At 39.9% G+C, this 25,881-nt stretch overlaps 1 protein-coding gene across 3 annotated transcripts; it reads left to right on the top strand.

Annotated features, from left to right (window-relative positions):
• The first annotated feature begins 2,290 nt into the window (after positions 1 to 2,290).
• anapc5 (anaphase promoting complex subunit 5) lies at positions 2,291 to 24,228 on the top strand. Of its 3 annotated transcripts, none has more exons than XM_062049711.1 (17): positions 2,291 to 2,794; positions 2,875 to 2,954; positions 4,303 to 4,412; positions 4,476 to 4,713; positions 4,911 to 4,977; positions 5,061 to 5,162; positions 10,002 to 10,192; positions 10,268 to 10,349; positions 10,422 to 10,514; positions 13,875 to 14,047; positions 14,264 to 14,399; positions 16,483 to 16,557; positions 16,712 to 16,833; positions 16,911 to 17,018; positions 17,110 to 17,257; positions 20,623 to 20,785; positions 23,284 to 24,228. In XM_062049711.1, exons 1-17 carry the CDS (start codon positions 2,594 to 2,596, stop codon positions 23,505 to 23,507), a joined length of 2,313 nt encoding a protein of 770 aa, XP_061905695.1. In that variant the 5' UTR covers positions 2,291 to 2,593; the 3' UTR covers positions 23,508 to 24,228. The 3 variants fall into 3 exon arrangements, with proteins under 3 accessions (XP_061905695.1, XP_061905696.1, XP_061905697.1); XM_062049712.1 differs by having other exon boundaries at positions 2,293 to 2,794; positions 23,287 to 24,228; XM_062049713.1 differs by lacking the exons at positions 2,291 to 2,794; positions 2,875 to 2,954 and adding an exon at positions 3,731 to 3,822.
• Positions 24,229 to 25,881: the final 1,653 nt, after the last annotated feature.

Here is a 25,881-nt window from a genome sequence, read left to right as displayed (position 1 = left end):
CCCGGAGAAGAGGGGCGCATTTGACAACGTGTCACTCTCCCGACGCACTGTAACCAGGCAGGTTGAGACCATCGCTGGAAGCTTGGAGCTTCAGCTGAAGAACAGAACGGCCGACTTTGACTGTTTTTCGCTGGCTTTGGATGAGAGCTGCGATGTACGTGACACCGCCCAGCTGCTCATCTTCTTACGTGGGATAACTGCAGACTTTCAAATCACGGAGGAGCTGGCAGCCATGCAGTCAATTAAAGAGACAACCACAGGTAATGACTTGTTCACATAGGTAAATGTGTGTTTGGACATGTTAGGACTGAAATGGGACAAGCTGGCAGGTTGTCCAAATCTTACAGGGAAAAATGTTGGACTTTTAAAGAGGATGCAGGATAAAGTGACAGAAATGGACATTTTTGCATTGTATTATACATCAGGAAGTGTTGTGTAAGACAGTGTTAAAAATAAAACCATCAAAAGCAATCTGCTTTTGTATAAAGTTAAGTTAGGTTAAATTAAATTATTATTATTATTATTATTATTATTATTATTATTCTCATTATTATTATTATTTATCTTACAGTATATCAAAAATAATTTGAGCAAAATTGAATTGAAATATTGTCGGTGTGGCCCTCCAGCAGTGCTCGGGTTGCTCATGCGCCCGGTAAAAATGAATTGCCCACCCCTGCTCTAGTGGTACATGGGCTCTATCTAGTGGTACGCCAAAGAATCACCTGATTTTAGTACAGTCTTTCCTATTTTCAAACACAGTGGTACTGTTCAAACTGTGTTTAATGTGGCCAAAATATCAAAAAGACTTAAAAAAAAAAAACTCTGCCTTGTTTTTAATGAATACTTGGGCCTTAAGCTACTGTATTTTAATGTTGGTCAATTATGGTACTTGGGGAGCCAAGTTTTCTCTGAGGTGGTACTTGGTGGAAAAGGTTTGAGAGCCACCGCAATGTCGTAACAGCCTAAGACTCAGCCAATTAGCGGCCACAATTCTGAACAATGTGCTCTGATTGGTTTGGTCTCACCTGCAGCACTGGCCAGTACAACAGTATTTGTCATATTTTTAGTTCATTTAGCCATTTCTAAACTCGAAAATGCTTAATTCAAGCCCAAAAAATGAATAATATGCCTTATTAAGCAAAAAAGGGACGACTGTTTATTGATCTATAATCAATGGTTTTAGCATTTGTTTATGCACATATTGAAGTCTTCCTCGCATCCTGCACATTTTTTGTTTGCAATATCTGTTTTGTTATGTTTCTTTTTTAGAATTATCTGCCAGCAATTTGGAAGTTGCAGTTCTTTTTTATCTTTAGAAACACACAGACATGAATAAAATGTAATATACCAAAACCCCTGCAAACTGCAGTTGGTACTGTTAGCTGACAGTGACTCATATATTGACACAGGACTTTACAGCCAGTTGAAGCTTTGCACAAATATCCACTCAGACAGGTGTTAAATTAACTTAAGTTAAGTTAAGGTGACAGCGTGTGTCGACTGTGGGCTCCCAAGCAAATATAGTCTTATTAGTGCATGTTCATACCTGTGCACGTGTGTTTGTGCAACGCCACATGTCATCAATAGACCAAATGAAAAAGCCAGACACGGTGAGCAGTGCAGTACTGCCATCTTGCGGACAATGTGCGTATGAAGAGGGTGCTGAACATGTAGCATTTTGCAAGTAGTATTTTCATAAAATAACACTATTATTTTAAAAAAAAGAAGTCAAATGTGTTTAATAGTGAAATTATCTACATGCAATATTCAACAACCTCTAAATATCAACTCAATGATGCATGCACATTTAATCACATTCATGTTGCTCTTAATGGATCAAGATATATAGATATATAATGTATTCATACATTGTTTATGTAGGATATACGCATGTATATATAACCTAATCATATTGTTTCTTCAATTTAAAAAATAGCTGACCGTTTTCTTCCCCCTTCTCTGGGATTATATTCCCAGTTTTGATCTCGGATGTCTGGTCACTTATAGCATGTAATAATATTCTATTATTGTTAAGCAAACTATGAATAATAAAACATGTGTCCTTTGTCATAGCTACACATATGACAAAAAAGCGCGTGAAAATCAGTGGTATTCAGTGAGGTAAAATGAATTAAATGTGCTGACAGTTAATTGCTCCTGCCAAATGAATTGCACTGATCACCACTCCAAGATGGCGGCCCCGCGTCTCGTCAGCGCCAGTAGGCAGTAGCGCTCCATGCTGCGTACCCTTAGAACATGTCTATGGATGAGCTTGTTTGCATACAAGCGGTTGCTTGTTACTCTCGCGAGATTTGGCAACGTCGCCCCAAAGCGTCATAGTGACGTATATTTCAGTGGACAAGAGGAGGCTGGTTTGAAAGCAAACAAACTTGTCGGGATGTGAAATAGTTAAAAACTATTGAACATATTTAAGAAGATAGACGCAGACGATCCACGGAAATATGACACCTTACCTCCAAGCTAACAAGTCCATTGTAGACGCCTAATACATGTTAATGAGTGTTAGCTTGCTAGTTAGCTAGCCACCAGTACCCGAGCAAAGAAGCACCTCAAACTAAACAAAAAAAGAATGGCGAGTGTGCATGAAAGTTTGTATTTCAACCCGATGATGACAAACGGCGTTGTTCACGCTAACGTGTTCGGCATCAAAGACTGGGTGACTCCCTATAAAATCTCCGTCCTGGCGTTGCTGTACGAGATGACGTCATCGAAGATAATCACACTTCCGGAAAGAAGACGACTGAACAAGCTCATCTTACCTTTGCAGCAGGTAGTGTCCTAATATGGTCATGTGTCATTCTCTGCACTTGTCAAAGCTTCTTGTCTCATATGGCTCGTCTTGGCTTTCAGAGCTCAGATCGGACTCTTGGCCAGTTCCTCAAGACTGTGGAGGAGTGTTGCCCTGAAACTGCATATTCCGTCAAAATCAGGTTTGCTAAATACCAAAAAAGTCGTTGTCGCATTTGTTGGATATGACTTGAAAGCATAAGCAAGCATGCATCACTATAGCTCTTGTCTCAAAGTAGGTGTACTGTCACCACCTGTCACATCACACCCTGACTTATTTGGACTTTTTTGCTGTTTTCCTGTGTGTAGTGTTTTACTTCTTGTCTTGCGCTCCTATTTGGGTGGATTTTTCTCTTTTTTTGGTATTTTCCTGTAGCAGTTTCATGTCTTCCTTTGAGCGATATTTCCCGCATCTACTTTGTTTTAGCAGTCAAGAATATTTCAGTTGTTTTTTATCCTTCTTTGTGGGGACATTGTTGATTGTCATGTCATGTTCGGATGCACTTTGATATTCTTCATCTCAGTATATTACTAATGACTGAATTAATTAATTACATATTACAAAACTGTTGTATATACTAATTCACAGATATTTTATTATAAAAAGGTCAGTAAATGATGTATATATTTGTAAACGCTATGAAGTGGGAAAGGGGTAGGATTAAATAAGCTTTACTTCTTCCTACTCCTGTAAAGGGAAATGATATGAAACTGTGATGTGTTATGATGTGGTCGTATCATGTTTTGTTTAGTTATGTTCTGTTGGTTTTGGACTTCCTTAGTTGTTTTGTACACTTCGGGGGTTTGTTTTAGTCTCCATGGTTACTTATGATTTTCACCTGCCTTGTACGCGCACCTGTTGCTCATCAGAGACTCTATTTAAGCCTGCCTTTTCCGCTCACTCGTCGTGGCTTCATTGTTTGCATTTGCAACAGTTACGTTGGCATTCTGCTTTTCGAGCTCATGATTCCTGTGCTAAAGTTACCTTAGCTTCTAGTATTCCTGTGCTAAGTAAGTTTTTGCTTTAGCTTCTCGTGCGAACGGCACGCTTTCCTTTTGTTTCGTTCCTGTCTGTTGTAATGTGTATGATTTATGAGAAATAAATCATCTCCTACCTGCACGCTTTCGTCCGGAGCCATCAGTTTTGCGTCCCGGGAACTAACCGCAGCACGCTGCACCCCACCGTGACAAATGACTGAGCTACGTGACGTCATTTCTTGTGATGTCTTACGGGGCATTTCTTGTCGGTACGGGATTCGTTCCCAGGGATTCGAATAAAGAACCAACTCTTTTTCTTTACTATAGTGGTCTCGATAACGGATAAGGGATTCGAGTCTGAGGACTCGGTTCTTTTCTTATTGAACAACCGGGAAAACCGGGTTGGAGCATCATCCCTAGTTAGGTTATTGCACTAATCAAAACATGAATGTCCATTCAATGTCGACTAATCGTGCAGCAAGTAATTGCATTGTTTGTTTTTTTCCTTCAAAGGCTCCATGAAATGGTAGATGGCGAGCTTAAAGACATGGAACACTTCTTTTCGACTCTTCCCACTCCTTTCACAGCTTTTGATTCAGAGGCATACAAAACCAGTGTCGTGGGTAGGTAACAGTGCAAAGCATTAAGAAATTGAAGCGACCAAACTTACTTCTCTTGTGTTTTAGGTCTCTTCATGAGACACATGCTGCTGGCCTACAACAAGCTTTCCTTCAGTCAGGTGTACAAGCTGTACAAGTCCCTGCAGCATTACTACCACAGCCACTACCCCAAGCCCACTGAGGGCCAGGTGAGTTTGATGGAAATGGCTGTGGATGACTGCGACATGGACCTCACCAGCGCTGAAGATACTGTCGGTGACCGAACTGAGGCGGGGGACATCCCTTTTGACGAATCAGAAATCCGGTTTGTTTTGCCATCCTTTTATTAATACTCTAAACTTTGGTTCCTTTCCAAGTCATTTTCTGCAGCTACATGTGGTTTGTGCCCTTTAACTTGGCAAATATATTTAGCAAAGTATAGTACAGATTCATTGTACTAATCTTTTTGTTATGATGTTGTTGTGATCAGGATGGTTGCTAACCTGATTACATTATTTTAAGGGAGGAAAACACTCCAAGTCGAGGTCCCCTGTCACAAAAGCAAGCAGAGTACTTTCTTGCACGACAGGTGAGTTGTAAACTCACCAATTGGAGCATCTATATTGTGTTTGATAGCAAGATGCACACAGAGCATATAATGTACGTTCTCAGGCGTACCTTCTGAAGAATGATGAAAACAAAGCCCTGAAGCCTGCTGTGCTGCAGGAGGAGCTCAACAACATGCTGAAGTTTAACCCAGACTTTGCTGAGGCGGTAAGAATCCTGAAAGGGGCTGTTTGCAACCTTTATGCGGCTGCTTTCTAAAGTGTTATATCCCGCCCTCTTTTGCCTTGGAGCACGTAAACTACACCTCATGTAAGGCACACACATTAGTTATGTTTGTTGACAGCTTAAATTAGCGATAGGGCAAAGTTTATCATTCTATGACAGTAGTTCTCAAACTTTTCACCAAGTACCAACTCAGAAAACACTTGGCTCTCCAAGTACCACCGTAATGACTAACAATAAAACACAGTAGCGTAGTAGGCCTGAATATTAATTAAAACAAGGCAGAGGTTGTTTTTTTTAACAAGTATATTTAATATTTTTGTGCACTGTAACATTACACACAGTTTGAACAGTAACATCCTGTTTGAATACTTAATTAATTGATTATTTGGCGCACCACTAGATGGAGCCCGCATACCACTAGTGGTACATGTACTTCAGTTTGGGAAGCCATGTTCTATGGCAGACCTGGGAATTCTACGACCCGCGGGCCGCATCCGGCCCTTTGTGCGTCCCTGTCCGGCCCGCGTGAGGCCAATTATAAATTACAAAATACATTTTAAAAAGTATCTATGTCGAGTGTGCAATACAACGGTGCTGCTTTTGTTTTGAAAATCGTTATTTGTATTACTTCCGTGTGGACGTATGCGTGTGCGTGATTGTGAGTGAATGTGAACAGCTGCAATCATTAATTACAAAATAAAGTTGAAAAAACATCTATGTCGTGCGCGCAATACAACTGTGCTGCTTTTATTTTGAAAATTATTATTTATGGGCGTGTGTCAGTGTGTAACCTGCGAGTGAAGGTGCACATGCAGCGACAAGTGATGCACGGTTTACACCCGAGACGCTAAAAAGAGAAAAGTTGATGAAGAATGGCGTGTTTCCAACAAGACATGGACTGCCATGCAACGTTCCCTCTAAGGTGCGTGCCTGCGCAATTGCACACTGCTCAAGCGTCTGCTGCGCGCAGCAAATATATGCCGCGCACCAAATCAAATCCCATCTGAATTCTAAACAAAATAAACATATTTATTCTATGTAATTTTGCAATGCAACTTTGAGTGACAGTGACAACAAGCGGCCCTAACGGTGTTCGTCAACACCGTTCAATTGAACACCGTTCAATTATTGTAACGTCTATCGAGATGCTTCGAGGCCAGGAATTATATCGATCACTTTATTGAGCAAAACTGTTTATATTCGGCCATAACCACACCAAAAACATAAGTAAAACACTTCTATCTCGAAAAACTAGTCATTTTCTGCCGTACAAACCAGACCAAAACCAACTTGTCATCTGTCACCAACACGCATAGCACTAAACCACTGGTGCGTTTATGGCCACACAAAAAGTCGGACAACTCAAACATCACACAAAGTTACACTATGACTCCTCAGTCATACGTGTGCTTATTTTACTGTCATTTATTATTAATGTTAATTTATTTATATTAGTCATGGAATGCTGTTACATACACTATGTTGAAGTATTACTATTATTATTAATTATTATTATTATTACTATTATTATTATTATTTATCTTACAGTATATATCAAAAATAATATTGAGCAAAATTTAATTGAAATATTGTCGATGTGGCCCTCCAGCAGTGCTCGGGTTGCTCATGCAGCCCCCGGTAAAAATTAATTGCCCACCCCTGTTCTATGGTAACAAGAATAAAACTGTAAGGTTTTAGTTGCTTCTCTGAGGCCGCTTTAGTGTGCGCCTGCGTGTACGTGTGTACCCTACTTTTCCCTCTGGCCAACGAGAAATTTGTAATCAATATAGTTAGTAATTGGGAAAAATATAGACATTTTGATTAATATATTACAGGTTTCCCCTAGATGGGGGCGTGGTTACAGGCATAGCTAGGGGTGGGGTGAATATGACATCATGACATTATTTGCTTTGATGCATGCATTTTAGGCGTGGCTCGGTTGGTAGAGCGGCCGTGCCAGCAACCTGAGGGTTCCAGGTTAAATCCCCGGCCTCCACCATCCTGGTCACATCCCTTGTGTCCTTGAGCAAGACACTTCACCCTTGCTCCTGATGGGTCGTGGTTAGGGCCTTGCACAGGCATGTGATTTTTCCGTCTAAAGTCGGAATTCCGTCTTTTTCAATCTCGGGGGGGAAAAAAAATTATCTCCCATTTTTTCGGTTTTTTTTTCCGACCATAAATCAAGATTCGAGACGTAGTTTATATTACGCCGTAGTTGATTGGTCGATATGTTCCTTGTGACCAATCAGGACGTCTGTTATGAATTATGACGTTAATAACGTCATCATACCGCCATTTACCATATGTAAACAATGTCGGTTCTCGAGAGAAAGGACGCTTTACGAGTAAAAGAAATTGATAAACATGTCAAAAATAAGTTTGGATGGGACTGGATGCAAAGGGAAATCACTGATACTGTTGGGAAGAAGGAAGTTACGACTTTGTTCGGTGATTTTATTCGGAAAATCAATCGTCCCGGAACGGTTTTGTGCACGTGGTGTCATGATAATATTGACTATGGATCACAAGGTTTCAAGGCTTTGGAAGTACATGCGAAACGCCAAAAACATATGAAGCAACTTGAAGCAAGGAAAACAAACTTTTCACTAGCTGGTACTTTTGGATGTCAACCGAAAGTGAGCAAAGCTTACGGACTTCATCCTTTGTTTACATCGACAAGTGCCGTAGACATGGAGAGGAAAGATCCACCCACTTCAGTTGCAGACAGGGTTGTTAATGAGGTAAGCTAAAAAATATTTGCTTGCGAAATACGCATGTTTGTTTGAAATATTAACCAATTATTGCTTTGCGAAATATAAATGGGTTTTTCTAAAAATAAAAAGCCACGTGAAAATATATTATGAAATTACAGAAATTCAAAGAGTCGCATTATTGATTCTAGTTAACAATTTATTTGAAATAAATTTGCATATAATACTATTTTGTAATATTAAGTTCTTATGTAGTCTGTTGAAACTATTGTCAGTGGTGTAACAATCTTGAAGGTAAATATTTTCACACTTGTTTCATGCAATATGTCAGTGTCCTCACATTATTATTATTTCCTATTTTCAAATATGAGTAAACAATACTAAATATGTTTAATTATTTTCATAAATGTATATCCTATTTTGGCGAAAAGAATGAAATGTTTACATTACATGAACTGAAGTAATGTGGTAATACTGTAAATAAAGTGTAGATAATATCACTGATCAATGTGACACCTGTGGATGTGAAATGAACACAAGATGTAAATATTAGTGACTAAATACTGTTGGGACTGAACCATATACAGTGATTCATTAGGATCATTGGGTTATGCATGTTCTATTAATGATGTTTTCATGTCTTTAAACACTAAAATATTTTCTTCAAATGGTGCTGTCTTTGTTAATTTTAGCATGTTAAATTGGTGAAAAACCAGGAGCTTCGGGGGGCGTTGCCCCCCTTGTCCCCCCACCAGGGTAGGGACCTGGCTGGGGGCCTTCGTCCCCCAGACCCCCGGAAATTTTTTCCGTCTTTTTCATTGTGGTCAAATCACATGCCTGCTTGCATGGCAGCTCTCGCCATCAGTGTCTGAATGTGGAAATAGTATCAAAACACTTTGAGTACCTTGAAGGTAGAAAAGGGCTATACAAGTATATAACCCATTTACTCTATTTTTCAATTGTTGCTTATTATTGTACAATGTACTTTGTTGAGATTTAGTTTTTCCTTGAGATTGCTCCAATCCTTTTAGACACTCTTTATTAAAAACAACTGGCAAGAAATCTAGTATTTATTTTTGGTATTATTGTAGACTGCACTCTTGTTTAAAGACTCTTTACTTCTGTCGCTACATGTCGGCGACTACCGTATTTTTCGGTCTATAAGTCAGTTTTTTTCATAGTTTGGCCGGGGGTGCGACTTATACTCAGGAGCGACTTATGTGTGAAATGATTAACACATTAGCGTAAAATATCAAATAATATAATTGATCTCATTGACGTAAGAGACTAGACGTATAAGATTTCATGGGATTTAGCGATTAGGAGTGACAGATTGTTTGGTAAACGTATAGCATGTTCTATATGTTATAGTTATTTGAATGACTCTTACCATAATATGTTACGTTAACATAGCAGTTGGTTATTTATGCCTCATATAACGTACACTTATTCAGCCTGTTGTTCACTATTCTTTAGACATTTTAAATTGCCTTTCAAATGTCTATTCTTGCTGTTGGCTTTTATCAAATACATTTACCCAAAAAATGCAACGTATATACTGTATGTTTCTTTCCTTCTTTATTATGCATTTTTGGCCGGTGCGACTTATACTCAGGAGCGACTTGTACTCCAAAAAATATGGTAGTTTATATATCCATCCAGGCATTTTCTACCGCTTGTCGCTTTCGGGGTCGCGGGGGGTGCTGGAACCTATCTCAGATGCTCTCGGGCGGAAGGCGGGGTACACCCTGGACAAGTCGCCACCTAATTAAAGTGTTTAAATTACCAGTCAGTTCAACTTGAACATCACAAAATTCCATGGAAATTTAAAGTCATTGACTTTTTTTTTTTTTTGCAGAAGTTTGCTTGTTTCCATGTTTAAGTACCTGTTCGGGCACCGTTTAAGTGACAGTACTGTTTTTTAGGTAATGATTTGGTACTAATATTGGTTAAAAAGCAAACAATACATATCCCATAACATAAGCTAGCTAGTGGTGCTATTATTTTGGTGTGGGAAAAAAAGTTTGCTTTGAGCAAGTAGCAAACAGCCCCTTTAAAAGTCATCCTTGTTTTGGAAAAGTTTCACACTTGGTGCTTCCTCTTTCCTCAGCATTACTTGAACTATCTGAACAGCATCAGAGTGCAAGACATCTTCCTCTCCGCCCATAGTCTGTTACATTATTTTGACCGCCTCATCTTGTCTGGGAACGAGGGGAAGAGCAACGGAGATGAAGGTTACGGCAGAAGTCTCCGCTACGCTGCTCTCAACTTAGCCAGCCTTCATTGTCGCTTTGGACACTAGTGCGTATAGCATACTAGAACTAGACAAGACTTGCTTGCTTCATCTCTCCAGCTACTTTCTTTTCCCTGCTCTAGCTTGCAGGCTGATTTAGCTCTGCAGGAGGCCATCCGCATCGCCCAGGAGTCCAATGATCACGTCTGCTTGCAGCATTGTTTGGTAAAAACAACTCTTCCAACCTTGCACCTGTGTACAGTTTCCCTCTACTAATCTTCTCGTATCCTGCGACAGAGTTGGCTCTCCACACTGGAACAGATGAAAGGATCAGACACCACTGCGTTAACATTGGATTCTGTCAAAACCGCTGCTCATTTCTGCCTGCCGGTGAGTGCTGCGTGACCTGACTGACAAGGCTGTAATGAAAAGTTAGTTTTACTCTTGTTTTTAATTAGTAGTGTCAGATGACTTTATCACTTTGATTTGAATGTGGTCATCTCTATATTTTATTTCATAGAACAACAATCTATCTGTGGAGACTACTGTGTGTCCGCAATATGACGTCATTGTATTATTTGCATAATTTACTATGACACATGTATTACCGGTATTTTTTAAAGGCTAAACATAATTGTATACATAAGGACAGGTGTTTGTTTTTTTTAAAGATCCATGCAGTTGTGTTTCTCAAGAATGCTCACATCTTGATGATGGGGAGGATCGTTAGTCAATGACTTTATATATTGTATGAGTTAGGCCTGTGCATAGTTTTATATGGAGCAATCCAAACAACCTTTCTCACCCGTGGTGGGAATAATGGTGCGTTCCATTTGTACTGGGAAGTTGGAATGTACGAGTTTTGATTGATTGAGACTTTTATTAGTAGGTTGCACAGTGAAGTACATATTCCGTACAATTGACCACTAAATGGTAACACCCCAATAAGTTTTTCAACTTGTTTAAGTCGGGGTCCACTTAAATTGATTCATGATACAGATATATACTATCATATATACTATCATCATAATACAGTCATCACACAAGATAATCACATTGAATTATTTACATTATTTACAATCAGGGGTGTGGAGGGAGGGGGGGTGGGGGGGGGTATGGACATCAAGTAGTGGACATAGAGAGAGAGAGAGAGAGAGAGATCAGAAGGCATAAGAAAAAGAAAAAGTATCTGCATTTGATTGTTTACATTTGATTATTAGCAATCCGGGGAGGGTGTTAGTTTAGGGTTGTACTTGCCTGGAGGTGAACTTTTATTGCGGTTTTGAAGGAGGATAGAGATGCCCTTTCTTTTACACCTGTTGGGAGCGCATTCCACATTGATGTGGCATAGAAAGAGAATGAGTTAAGACCTTTTGTTAGTTCGGAATCTGGGTTTAACGTGGTTAGTGGAGCTCCCCCTGGTGTTGTGGTTATGGCGGTCATTTACGTTAAGGAAGTAGTTTGACATGTACTTCGGTATCAGGGAGGTGTAGCGGAATTTCTGGAAAGCCCCTCGAGGTCTGATTCCCTACTCAGAAAGTCAGAGCATTCTCACCACCCCCCGAGTTGGTTTCAAAGATGGCTGCTCTGGATGTAAACATTGATATATGCTTCTATAATATCCATTATTAGCACTTCTGATTCATTTTTGTTGCACTAAATCAGCCAAATACAATGTATTGTTCAACGCTGACTGGCATACCGTATTTTTCGGAGTATAAGTCGCTCCGGAGTATAAGTCGCACCGGCCGAAAATGCATAATAAAGAAGGAAAAAACATATATAAGTCGCACTGTATAAGTCACATGTTTTGGGGAAATGTATTTGATAAAAGCCAACACCAAGAATAGACATTTGAAAGGCAATTTAAAATGTCTAAAGAATAGTGAACAACAGGCTGAATAAGTGTACGTTATATGAGGCATAAATAAGCAACTGGTACGTTAACGTAACATATTATGGTAAGAGTCATTCAAATAACTATAACATATAGAACATGCTATACGTTTACCAAACAATCTGTCACTCCTAATCGCTAAATCCCATGAAATCTTATACGTCTAGTCTCTTACGTGAATGACATCAATAATATTATTTGATATTTTACGCTAATGTGTTAATCATTTCACACATGAGTATAAGTCGCACCCCCGGCCAAACTATGAAAAAAACTGCGACTTATAGTCCGAAAAATACGGTACTTATGGTGTAAGCGCAAACTATATAAAACGTTGATGGAGGGTTTTTTTACAGCGCTTTATAAGCAGAATAGACCGAGCCAATGGCTCCACTGTTAGCTGACTTTTGCTCGCATTTATTTACAAATTAGAATGCATTAAAAAAGAAAACCATTTGTGTACTTGTTATACATAAAGATTTTGAATGATAGGCAAAATGTAAAAAAAAAAGTGCTGTTCCCCTTTTGAGTTATTTTTCCTAAGCCTTTACACACTGCAAAAAGTCAGTGTTCAAAAACAAGAAAAAAAAATACAAAAATGAGGGGTATTTTACTTGAACTAAGCAAAATTATCTGCCAATAGAACAAGAAAATTTGGCTTGTCAAGACTTTCCAAAACAAGTCAAATTAGCTAACCTCAATGAATCCCAAAATAGCTTAAAATAAATATATTCTCACTAATAACAAGTGCACTTTTCTTGGTAGAAAAAAAAATATGAGACCTTTTTGCTCAATATGTTGAAAAATATTCTTAAATGAGGTAAATGCTAGTGCCATTATCTTGACATAATGATATGCGCTCGGCATTACATTTCTTGAAACCAGCAAACTTATACTAAAAACTAGTTTATTGTTCTTAATGGAAAGGCAACAAGGCAAGCGCTTGTTACTCTCGGGGTCTCCTAGCCGCTCAGGCAAATCATATGGTCTAAAAAGGCATTTTTCCATGGATAACATGACATCATCGCGCCAAGTGCGTGCTCTTTCAGTCAATTAGTGCGCATATGTACAGCCCGGCCCCCAGCCAAACATTTTTTAATTGTCATTTTGAAGAATTCATCTGAATGTGCATGAACTATTTCTGTTCAAAATTGTTAGAAATGTTAATTGTTTAAATATTACCTGTCAGTTTACTGTACTGTGCCAACTGTACTACTACATGAGTACATCTTCTCTATTGTTTCATTGAAAATAAAACAGCAAAGTCCATTTGGCTGTCATCTGTTTTAGTTATGAGACACAATTGTGTCGAAGTCATGATTTTTTTTTCATGCAATTATTACTTTAGAAAAATAGTTTTATACTTGTGAGTGTTGATGACACAGCTTTGCAACAGTTGATATTCTAGTTTCAAGCATGTTTTACTCAATATAGGTCATCACATCTCAGCTAAATATCTTACTGAGATCATTTAGGACCAAAACCCTTAAAACATGTAAAACACTCTAACATAAAATCTGCTTAGTGAGAAGAATTATCTTATCAGACAGAAAATAAGCAAATATCACCCTTATTTGAGATATTTCATCTTACTTAGATTTCACTTTTTGCAGTGCAGTATTTGCGCATTGTTAGTGTTATTGGGCAATTGTCACATTTATGGATTTCTAACAAGCATGGTCAAACCTGTTTACATGCCCTGGTGGTGTAATGGTACAAGTTCATACATATAGAGGCAGAGGCCGAATCTTTCACTTGTCCGACAAACAGAAAACAAACACCTAATTAGTCAACACAAGAAGCATGTGCACTGTCGATGTTGAGCGACTGATTGTCTCTTCTCTCTGCTACAGTACCTGGCTTCTCTGCGCATCCAGTCTTTGGTCCAGCAGAGGACCACGCAGGGTAAAACGGCCATGGAAGCACTGAAGGACGCAGACATTCTGCACTGGAAGCACAGCTTGTCGGAGCTGATCGAGATCAGTTTGGCTCAGACGACGTCCATATGGAAGATGTATGGCAAGAGGTCAGACTCTTCACCTGCCTGCCATCACAAAGTTGTCACCTGCATACACAGTCACATGGAATGACTTCTTGAACATTTGAAAAGTTGCATGCATAGATATATGCACGTAACTAGGTAGCACTTGGGTGATCTTGAGTACATAAAGAATGGATCATTTATCTTCCATACGGATGAATTCTCATCCTCTCAATGTATTCATGTGTCGCCCGTATGCAGCACCATGGCTCTGCAGCAGGCCCAGCTGCTTCTCCACATGAGCAGCCTAGAGCCGGTCAATTACGGGGTCCAGCAGAATAACACAGAGGCTTTTGCTGTGGCTCTCTGCCATCTGGCTGAGTTGCACGCTGAGCAGGTAACACTCTGAATTTAATTTCCTGTGCCTGATTTATGCCCTGCTGGTACATCACTGACATGCATGGGGAGAAAGTAATAACACAGATGAGTTATCCTTAGCGCAGTGGTCCCCAACCTTTTCAAGCCCAAGATCTCTCGTCTCAGCCAAAAAACTAAGCAAGACCTACCCCTAAGTCAACTAGGTTTTATATATATACATACTAGGGGTGTAATGGTGCGGAGGTGTACCGAACGAGTTTCCACACGGACATATTAAGTAGCGTAACGCACGTTGTGTAAACAATGCACGCCGAGGCACAACACACGGCATGCTAGCAGCTAACGGGCTACGATAGACTGACCATACGTCCTCTTTTGCGGAGCTGTCAGGGCGGACTTTCTTAAATGCCTCAAATGTCCGGCATTTTGAGTTAGGGTTGCGTGTATTTTCAATGTACGTTCAGGGTTAAGAAGGGGTTAAAAACAAAACAAATTGTGCATGCAGCAGCATTGGTGAGGGAGGGGCAGCGACAGAGAGAGAGAGAGTTATGATAAACGCGCATGCGTCGCCAGGCTCTGATTTTTATCCATACATTTAATATTTTATTATCTATAGCAGGGGTGTCAAAAGTGTGCCCCGGAAGCCATTTGCGGCCCACAGCTAATCTTTTAAAGGCCCACGGCACATTCTAAAAATACTATTCAAATAAACAAAAACATAACAAAAGTGAAATAAAAAAGCTTAAAGGTTAAATGTTAAATGTCATTTAGAAAAAGTTGCAATGTTGACTAATAAAACAAAGCTGTTTTTTTGTCTTTCAAACTGTCATTGCTCAAAACATAATATTGAATCAAAATCAATGTTATTATGAATTATTGACCTATCCAAGGTTCCCATTACTTCACATCAAATATTACACTAAGAAAAATATTTTTGGTGGAAGATTTTGCAAATTTGGTAAATAAATAACCCAAAAATGTATATTTTGTTGTTTTCTTACTGTACCGAAAATGAATCGAACTGTGACCTCTAAACTGAGGTACGTACTCAACTGAAATATTTGTGTACCGTTACACCCCTAATACATACACATATATATGTATGTAATATATGTGTATATATATATACATATATATATACATTCATACTGTTTATGGTGTATAAATAAAGTTTGTTTTTTTTTTTTAAATGTATGTTTTAAAGACAAAGCTTTGTGCTGCTATTGGCTTTTGTCAATAATGTTGTTCCTTTCTAATTGTGCTTCTAGCTGTTTTCCCAATTTTTGCTGTTTTTATTTTTTTTTTGTAATATGCTTAGGGCCATTGACAAACGAGTCACAAGCCATTTGGGGCCATTTGACCCTGTGCCGCAATTTTAGCACCCCAATTGTAAAAAAGTAACTGTTTATGGCCACTATATTCTTAATGCTGTAGTACATTTGTTCATCTTTGGTCACATTTGGGACACGAGTCAGCTTACGTCAGCGTCTGCAGTAGTAAAATTAGCCGTTCACCTGGCGGGTTTTTCCTGTGTGTTATTAAGACGGGCTAAACTTGGTAGTCCTTCTTTAGCTGCCACCTTGTTTTATCATATATTACAGCCTTTGCACATGTCAATGTTGACTTTTGTATGCACAATAAATCAATAGCAAATCCGTACTTTGGAGCAATGTTCACGGGTGTTTGTTAGCTTCTACAGGTGAGCGATGATGATCGTGGTTGAGGGAGTTGTTTGATGTTGGATGCTAGAAAATGTCCGATGTGTTGCAGCAGTCAGCCTTAATGAGATTTTTTGTCCACGTCACGCCAAGACGAGCGGGTGTAGTGTGCAGCCACGCTCGGGGATATGGCCGTGGTGTCGGGAGCGCCGCATGTGAGGCTAGAGAGGGAGAGGCAAGGTGTGTTCAGGGGTTAAAATGGCTGCCTGTTTGCGGGTCTGCTGATCACTCTCTGGATGGGGGTGTCACTGATGTCATATTAATATATTTTATTTTTTTCTAATATTTTCACAATAGTATCCCAGAGACCTACTGGTCGATTGCGATTGACGGCTTGGCGACCATTAAGCGGTTCTTGTTGTTATTCCTTTGCTTGGGTTACAGGGCCTGTATGGGGCGGTTGCTGACATCCTACAGCATCTTAAAGATCAGTTTCCTGCTCATACACAGCATGCCAAGGTATGTTCCAGCTCAGGGGTGTCCTAACTTTCCACCAAAAACATATACTGAAAAATCAAAGGGTGCAGAGGCCCACTTTACCTCTATGTATTTGGGAAGAGATGCCTATGTGTATTTTTTGTGCATGACTTGCATCCATTCTTCTCCAATGCAGCTCTGGATGCTGAGTGACATAAAAATCCAATTTGAGAGACACATGGTCGAAGGAAAGTATAATTTGGCAGAGCAACTGGTCCCATCTATTTCTGCTTTAAACAAAACAGAGGGTCTCTACAGGTAATTGGAAGGCACACACCTTTAACTATAACTCGCCTTTATCATTGCAGTTAAAACAGTCCATTGGTTTTTGCCAGGAAAGTCTGTGTCCTTAAGGTTTTGAGTCGGACCACCGAGGCTTACAGCATCTTGCAGCGACTGCAGGCGCATTGCGAGAAGAATAAATGCACAGAGACAGTCATCAGGTAGACAAACACTCCTGCTCTTATCTAAAAATACATTTACGTGTCCTTCTTATCATGGGAATGCAAAACAGTTTTTTTTCATCTCGCACAGAGTTCTGCTTTCAACAGCTGAGCTCCACTGGGAGTCATCCGACTTTTCCACAGCACTTCCTCTCCTCTTCCAGGCCTTAGCTCTGGCCCGACAGCACCACCTCCAGTCGCTGGCCTCAGAGACCCTCCTGCACCTGGCCTTCACTCAGGTCCGTCCTAACACTTTTGCTTTAAGTCGTATTCATCACTAGAGCTGAGCAATATATCGAGTTTGTAAGATATATCGATATATTTTTAAACAAGATATGAATTAAGAAAATATCGTAATATCGATATAATTAATGTCACGTTAAAATGACCAAACACCGCTTATTTGTTGTGTTCCTTGTTCTCCCCCGCTTCCCACTCCCTCTCACAAAGTCCATTGGCTACTAAACGCCTCCCCTTCCTCCTTCCAAGACGTGCTTGCATGTAAAAGAACATCCATGATTGGTTGGTTGCTCCCTATGATGAGTCACGATTGGTTAAGATTAGGGATGTCCGATAATGGCTTTTTGCCGATATCCGATATGCCGATATTGTCCAACTCTTTAATTACCGATACCGATATCAACCGATACCGATATCAACCGATATATACAGTCGTGGAATTAACACATTATTATGCCTAATTTGGACAACCAGGTATGGTGAAGATAAGGTACTTTTTAAAAAAATGAATCAAATAAAATAAGATAAATTAATTAAAAACATGTTCTCGAATAAAAAAGAAAGTAAAACAATATAAAAACAGTTACATAGAAACTAGTAATTAATGAAAATTTGTAAAATTAACTGTTAAGGGTTAGTATTATTAGTGGACCAGCAGCACGCACAATCATGTGTGCTTACGGACTGTATCCCTTGCAGACTGTATTGATATATATTGATATATAATGTAGGAACCAGAATATTAATAACAGAAAGAAACAACACTTTTGTGTGAATGAGTGTAAATGGGGGAGGGAGGTTTTTTGGGTTGGTGCACTAATTGTAAGTGTATCTTGTGTTTTTTATGTGGATTTAATAAAAAAATAAAAATAAAAATAAAAAAATAAAAAACGATACTGATAATAAAAAAAAACGATACCGATAATTTCCGATATTACATTTTAACGCATTTATCGGCCGATATCGGCAGACCGATATGTTATTTATTTTAGATAGAAATAATATTTTTCTATTTTATTTAGATCAGATCAGATCAGGTCTTTATTGTCATTGCACAAGTACAACGAAACTTTGTTTTCAGCACAAACCCGTTGAAGGTGAGACGAACAAACAGTGTACAGGGTTACAGAACAGGAACGCTGATGGGTCGCCACAAGGCGCCCCGTAAAAGATGGCAAAAAGGTAAAACACTGGGGAAAAAGATGAGTAAAAAAATACAATCTAGACTGGGCTCCTAAGGGGGCCTAGTCTGGAGTGGGAAAAAACCTCAATGCCATGCACACATAAACGACAAACTGGGGTGGAGAGTTGGGGCCCTGGAAGGCGACCGCTGCTATGAAGCGCTGCCATCCGACCATCACCCCAAGGGGAAACAAGCAATGGTGAAGGCGTGGGGTGGGGGAGGGGGGTGTGTGCGTGTGTGCCCAATTGTCTTGGGTGTGATGATGTAATGTTTTTTTATAGACTGAGGGTGGGGCGGGGGCGTGGTTGGGGTGTGGTTAAGAGGGGAATATATTTAAGATAGAATTCACCAACTCAATTATTTCATATACATATATATATATATATATATATATTATATATATATATATATATATATATTATATATATATATATATATATATATATATATATATATATATATATATATATATATATATATATATATATATATATATGAAATACTTGACTTTCAGTGAATTCTAGCTATATATATATATATATATATATATATTTATTTTATTATACATATAAATAAAATAAATACTTGAATTTCAGTGTTCTGGAGGCTATCCAGTAGATGGCAGTATTGTCCTGTTTAAGAGTGTCACAACATTGCTGTTCATGGCAGACGAACTGCTTTACGGTTGACTGAACGTGACTGCTGTTGTTGTGTGTTGTTACCGCGCTGGGAGGACGTTAATGAAACTGCCTAACAATAAACCCACATAAGAAACCAAGAACTCGCCCTCGATCACTCTACAGTTATGACGTCATTGGGCAGGCAAGCTGTTTGTATTGTGGGAAAGCGGACGTGAGAACAGGCTGTCCCCACTCAGGTCCGCTGGAGGCCACGCCCCCTCCAGCTCCGGCTGAATACCGGGAGTTTGTCGGGAGAAAATTTCTGCCGGGAGGTTATCGGGAGAGGCGCTGAATACCGGGAGTCTCCCGGTAAAAACGGGAGGGTTGGCAAGTATGGTTTTCCGCGAGCAGACAAAACAATGACTTGTCTGTTCTATCCGTCCATGCTGGGTGCTCTCAAATTCGTCGAAAAGATTTTGCCAATTGCGTCGAGAGTCCAGCTGATCATTTCCATGTCTTATGTTTAGATTTGAGGACAGCGCAAAGAAAGAGGCTTCAAAAAAGTTTAGACAAGACAAATACAAAGAGAGCAGGCTGGGAGAAGAAGGAAAGGAAAAGACCGACCTCACCAGAGGCAAGACAGAAAAAATTGAATTTAAAATTGTTATTTATGTTATGTAATTCTGTGCTACGTAAACAGTTTATTTTCTGTGCTGTAAATACCCATCATGACTAACTGGGTTAGTAAAAGTGCTGTTAATACCCATCTTGACTACCGTAATTTCCGGACTATAGGCCGCACCTGACTATAAGCCGCACCTGACTATAAGCCGCACCAGCTAAATTTAGGGGAAAATACAGATTGCTCCATATATAAGCCGCACCCGACTATAAGCCGCAGGGTTTTGATGTGTAATTAGCGTAGTATATAGGGGTTCCTGCTACCACGGAGGGGATTGTCGGGACAGAGATGACTGTTTGGGAACGCAAAGCGTCCCATTTATTAACAATAAATCTTTCAATCATTCAATCAAACTTTCACATCTTTGACATGGCGAACAGCATTCGTGCAGAGTACAAATAATACAACGGTGCAAAGTAATACAAAGTGCTCGCCTGTACGTTATCAAAATAACCAGCCTACCGGTATATGAAAAGTCAGTCTTTAATCATTGTGTCATCGTCTTCCTCCTGCGTACTAAAACCACCCAAATCCTCTTCGTCGGTGTCGGAGAAGAACAGGCCGTATATAAGCCGCACCCTTGTATAAGCCGCAGGGACCAGAACGAGGGGAAAAAGTAGCGGCTTATAGTTATAATTACGGTAACTGGGTTAGTAAAAGTGCCACTGACTGTTTACAGTACACTTGTCATTCACTTCAATTTCAGTGACTCTCGCTCAGAAATGAATATCTTTATATGTATACTTACACCGGAAAATATATCGAGATATATGTCGAATGTCGAGTTTAAGTAAAAATGTATCGAGATATACTTTTTCGTCCATATCGCCCAGCCCTATTCATCAATGGCTTTACTATTTTATCCCTCCCTCTCCGTAGTTGATGTTGGGGGTCCCCGAGCAGGCTCTTCTAGTCCTGCATGAAGCCATCGAGCCCATCCTGGCACACGGTGCACTGGTAGACAAAGGGCGCGCCCTGTTGCTGGCAGCCCGCTGTCAGATGGCGGTTGCTGGATTCAGGCCAAACCGACAAGGGCAAGCAGGTAACACATTATAACTTTTACACACTTTAGAGCAGGGGTCACCACGGCCATAAGGTCACACCCCAGCAACATATGAGTCACATTGGAGCCTCTTCTAAAAATAGCAGTTATTTGTGTCTAAAATTGTATTTTATTGTGTTGGTATTCTGCGGCCTCATCAGTAGTTTTGGAACACACATCACGTTGCGAACCACGCAGACAGAGACCTCAATAACTTAGAATTTCAGCGCGTTATAAGATGCCATTGAACACTTAGGAGAGAAGGGAACTACTACTTCTTGTCTACTCTAAATGTTGCGTTCACTGCTCTTGTCCCCTTTAATAGTCATTAAAACCACAGCTATATTTCACGTGTCCCTAAAGTTGTCATTAAATATTTTTTTAGCGGCATACTTCTTAAATACACTAACGATCCGTATCAGTTAATAAGTATTCAGATGCCGAGGAAATCTATATGTATATTTTGTTTGAAGATGAGTGGTGGAGGCAGCATCCCCCGCCACACGCGCATAGTGTCATCTCGGGGTGTAACGGTTCACAAAAATTTCGGTTCGGTACGTACCTCGGTTTAGAGGTCACCGTTCGGTTCATTTTCGGTACAGTAAGAAAACAACAAAATTTACATTTTTGGGTTATTTATTTACCAAATTTGTAAACAATGGCTTTATCCTTTTAACGTTGGGAACACTATAATAATTCTGCCCACGTTAATCAACATTAAACTGCCTCAAGTTGTTGCTCAGATTAAATAAAATGACAAAACTTTTCTTCTACATAGAAAAAGTGCAACATTAAACAGTTTCAAGTCAACTCATCATTTATTACAGCATTTGGGAAGCCTGTAGTTGATTTTTATTATGTAAATATTATATTTTTATCAACGTGTGATAGCAGGGACCCTGCCATTCAAAACTAGGCTGCTGCATTACTAATGATTCATGTAACTAGAGCTGAAAAAATGGTACAGTAGCAATAGGAGAGACTATTCATCCCTGAACACCATGGAGTTCATGTAGGCTTAATGATGCACTTACATTATTATATCAACTATCAGAGTCAGAAACTCTTCATTTAACATAATGTCCTTCTTTGCTGCTTCAACACAGCTCAATCAACACAGAAAAAGATAAAGTGAAATAACAGACAGACAGGGCTTTGCTCTCCGTAACACACACACAGCAAAATGAGCTAACGTTACGCTAAAAGCGAATTAGCCTTCACCTCAAGCCAGGACTGCGAGCGAGCTGAGCTGCCTTTTATACTTCTAGAAGGTCAACGGGCTCATAGTGATGTTACTAGTAGTTGACTGGGATGTGTTTATTATCATTTGGGGAGAGTCCGCTGCTTGATGTTTACCTGCTAAACACTAAGCACTGACTACATGCGCTCTGAATACGCACTGCTGATTGGCTGTTACCGCTCTGTTTGTAACCAATCAGATGGTTGTGTGGGTGGGACAATGCCGGGTGCTGTGTAGAGGACTGACAGAGACAGAGGCAGAAGGAAGTGGAGGCAGCTACCGTAATTTCTGGACTATAAGCCGCACCTGACTATAAGCCGCACCAGCTAAATTTAGGGGAAAATACAGATTGCTCCATATATAAGCCGCACCCGACTATAAGCCGCAGGGTTTTGATGTGTAATTAGCGTAGTCTATAGGGGTTCCTGCTACCACGGAGGGGATTGTCGGGACAGAGATGACTGTTTGGGAACGCAAAGTGTCCCATTTATTAACAATAAATCTTTCAATCATTCAATCAAACTTTCACATCTTTGACATGGCGAACAGCTTTCGTGCAGAGTACAAATAATACAACGGTGCAAAGTAATACAAAGTGCTCGCCTGTACGTTATCAAAATAACCAGCCTACCGGTATATGGAAAGTCAGTCTTTAATCATTGTGTCGTCGTCTTCCTCCTGCGTACTAAAACCACCGAAGAACAGGCCGTAAATAAGCCGCACCGTTGTATAAGCCGCAGGGACCAGAACGAGGGGAAAAAGTAGCGGCTTATAGTCCGGAAATTACGGTACTTAATATGTTCGTGTGGAAACTCGTTCGGTACACCTCCGAACCGAACCGAAATCCCCGCACCGAAACGGTTCAATACAAATACACGTACCGTTACACCCCTAGTGTCATCCCTAACTAAAACTACCATTGACTAATTCATATTTGATTTTACTTGTACAAATGTGATGCAACATAATTCATGATTTTAAAAATGTCTTGTGAAATTAGAACGAATGATGAAAATGAAACAATTGATGTTTATCTGTTTCCGACTTTGTTACACCATTTTTGATCATTATTTGGAGACATTATTAATGTGGTCACTTTGTGCATATAGATTAATATCATTCAAAATGAAATAAAGTAAATCAGAAGAGTGCATCAAACTGGTAGCCCTCAATATGACCTACAAAGTATCCCTCGGGTGACCCCTGCCTTAGTTACATGTGACCCGGCCTCACACGCTGCGCCTGATGTTCTTCCTACCAGATTTGTGCGTGGCTGTCTCGGCGGTAGACATGCTAGACGAGGCTGCAGTTTATTTTTCCAAGCTCAACTGCAAGGAGCGCCTGCGAGACGTCCACTACCTGCAAGCTCAGCTCTACCACTGCCTGGGACAAACGTCACAGCGCAACAAAAGTACTATGCTCTTTCGCCTGCTGGACCAGGACTTGCAGTCCCCAGCACCCTCACTCTCTATGCGCCTCTAAGTCACACTTTCATGCTAACACCACTAGATGGCAGTGACACTCAAAACCTCTTTTTGGTAGTTTCTTCAGAAATTGCTTTAATCCAGCCATCCATCCATTTTCTACCGCTTGGGGTGGCGGGGGGTGCTGGAGCTGCATCGTGTTCTGGAATAAATATGAGGCAGTGCTTCAGTTTTGAGTAGAAGAAGACAAGGTCCACTTCCCATGTAATGGTGGACAGGCAGAGTTGTAACTGATGGCTTGTGGATAAACACAACATGTCCTAATAGCTTGCAAACAGCAGCAGCAGCCTTGCTTTGTCAGACATGCTGCAAGAAATTGTGCAAGTTTATCAGCAGCTGTCACGCTGCCGCTTTTTAGGCGCACGCTTTTTGATAAATGAAAGTAATCATGCGGTTTCTCCGGCCCGGCTGATTCATAGTGCGCCTGGAGAATACTGATGCTGCATCCACAGGAGAAATAGTCATCCCATTTATAATGTAGCAAACATGACATAAGAGCAGACGCTGTGTCTGGATTGCACTTAACTCAATGTGTGAGGGCTATTTGTGCTGATAACTTCTATGTTTTATCACAGGACTGTGGTCTAGAATTGTAATTATATTCATGGTCTTCTTTTAAAAATATAGTTTCATCTTATACTTTGTTTTCATTAGTCTAACAATAAATTGTGTGGAGAACCTTGGCAGATTTGTGCATTAAAATCCATTCTTTTTGTTTACTGCTTGTCCTCATTAGGCTCAGCGGTGAGCTGGAGCCTATCCCAGCTGACTTTGTGCACCCTGAAATAAACTGATACAATTAACTGGAAATATATATATATAAAAATATACAACATAAAGTAGTAGGAAATATTTCATTAATGAATAAAGCATTATTTGGGGTAATAATTACAAAACTACAATTTATTCACTAATTGTGTTACAAAAAAGATCAGTTAGAATATTACACAACGTTGGATATGGAGAACATACAAACTCTTTATTTATTGAATCAGAAATATTTAAATTCAACCACCTGGTGCATTTGCAAACAGCTAAAATGATGCACAAAGCAAACTATAACCATTCCTTTGCTCATAACAACACATTGCAAAAAAGGCATTTTTACCAGTGTGTTACATGGCCTTTCCTTTTAACAACACTCAGTAAAGGTTTGGGAAGTGAGGAGACACATTTTTGAAGTGGAATTCTTTCCCATTCTTGCTTGATGTACAGCTTAAGTTGTTCAACAGTCTCCCTTCTCATATTTTAGCTGCCACACATTTTCAATGTCTGGACTACAGGCAGGCCAGTCTAGTACCCGCACTCTTTTACTATGAAGCCACACTGTTGTAACACGTGGCTTGGCATCGTCTTGCTGAAATAAGCAGGGGCGTCCATGATAACAACATATGTTGCTCCAAAAGCTGTATGTACCTTTCAGCATTAATGGCACCTTCACAGATGTGTAAGTTACCCATGTCTTGGGCACTAATACACCCCCATACCATCACACATGCTGCCTTTTACACTTTCACCCTAGAACAATCCGGATGGTTCTTTTCCTCTTTGGTCCGGAGGACACGACGTCCACAGTTTCCAAAAACAATTTGAAATGTGGACTTGTCAGACCACAGAACACTTTTCCACTTTGCATCAGTCCATCTTGAGATGAGCTCGGGCCCAGCGAAGCCGGTGGCGTTTCTGGGTGTTGTTGATAAATGGCTTTGGCTTTGCATAGGAGAGTTTTAACTTGCACTTACAGATGTAGCGACCAACTGTAGTTACTGACAGTGGTTTTGTAAAGTGTTCCTGAGCCCATGTGGTGATATCCTTTACACACTGATGTCAGTTTTTGTTGCAATACCGCCTGAGGAATCCAAGGTCACGGGCATTTAATGTTACGTGCAGTGATTTCTCCAGATTCTCTGAACCTTTTGATATTACGGAGCGTAGATGGTGAAATCCCTAAATTCCTTGTTGAGAAATGTTGTTCTTTAACAATTTGCTCAGGCATTTGTTGACAAAGTGGTGACCCTCGCCCCGTCCTTGTTTGTGAATGACTGGAAGCTGCTTTTATACCCAATCATGGCACCCACCTGTTCCCAATTAGCCTGTTCACCTGTGGGATGTTCCAAATAAGTCTTTGATGAGCATTCCTCAACTTTCTCACTCTTTTATGCCATTTGTGCCAGCTTTTTTGAAACATGTTGCAGGCATCAAATTCCAAATGAGCTAATATTTGCAAAAAATATTAATAATATTTACCAGTTCTAACGTTAAGTATCTTTTTTTTTTTAGTCTATTCAATTGAATATAAGTTGAATGTCCCAAATCATTGTATTCTCTTTTTATTTACCATTTACACACTGGTTGTGAGGTTGTAAACTCCT

The sequence above is a fragment of the Entelurus aequoreus genome, linkage group LG06 (genome assembly GCF_033978785.1).
Source record: "Entelurus aequoreus isolate RoL-2023_Sb linkage group LG06, RoL_Eaeq_v1.1, whole genome shotgun sequence".
In the NCBI taxonomy this organism is placed as follows: Eukaryota; Metazoa; Chordata; class Actinopteri; order Syngnathiformes; family Syngnathidae; genus Entelurus; species Entelurus aequoreus.
The sequence above is the reverse complement of the archived record's forward strand: the minus strand, read 5'-3'. Positions and strand labels throughout refer to the sequence as shown.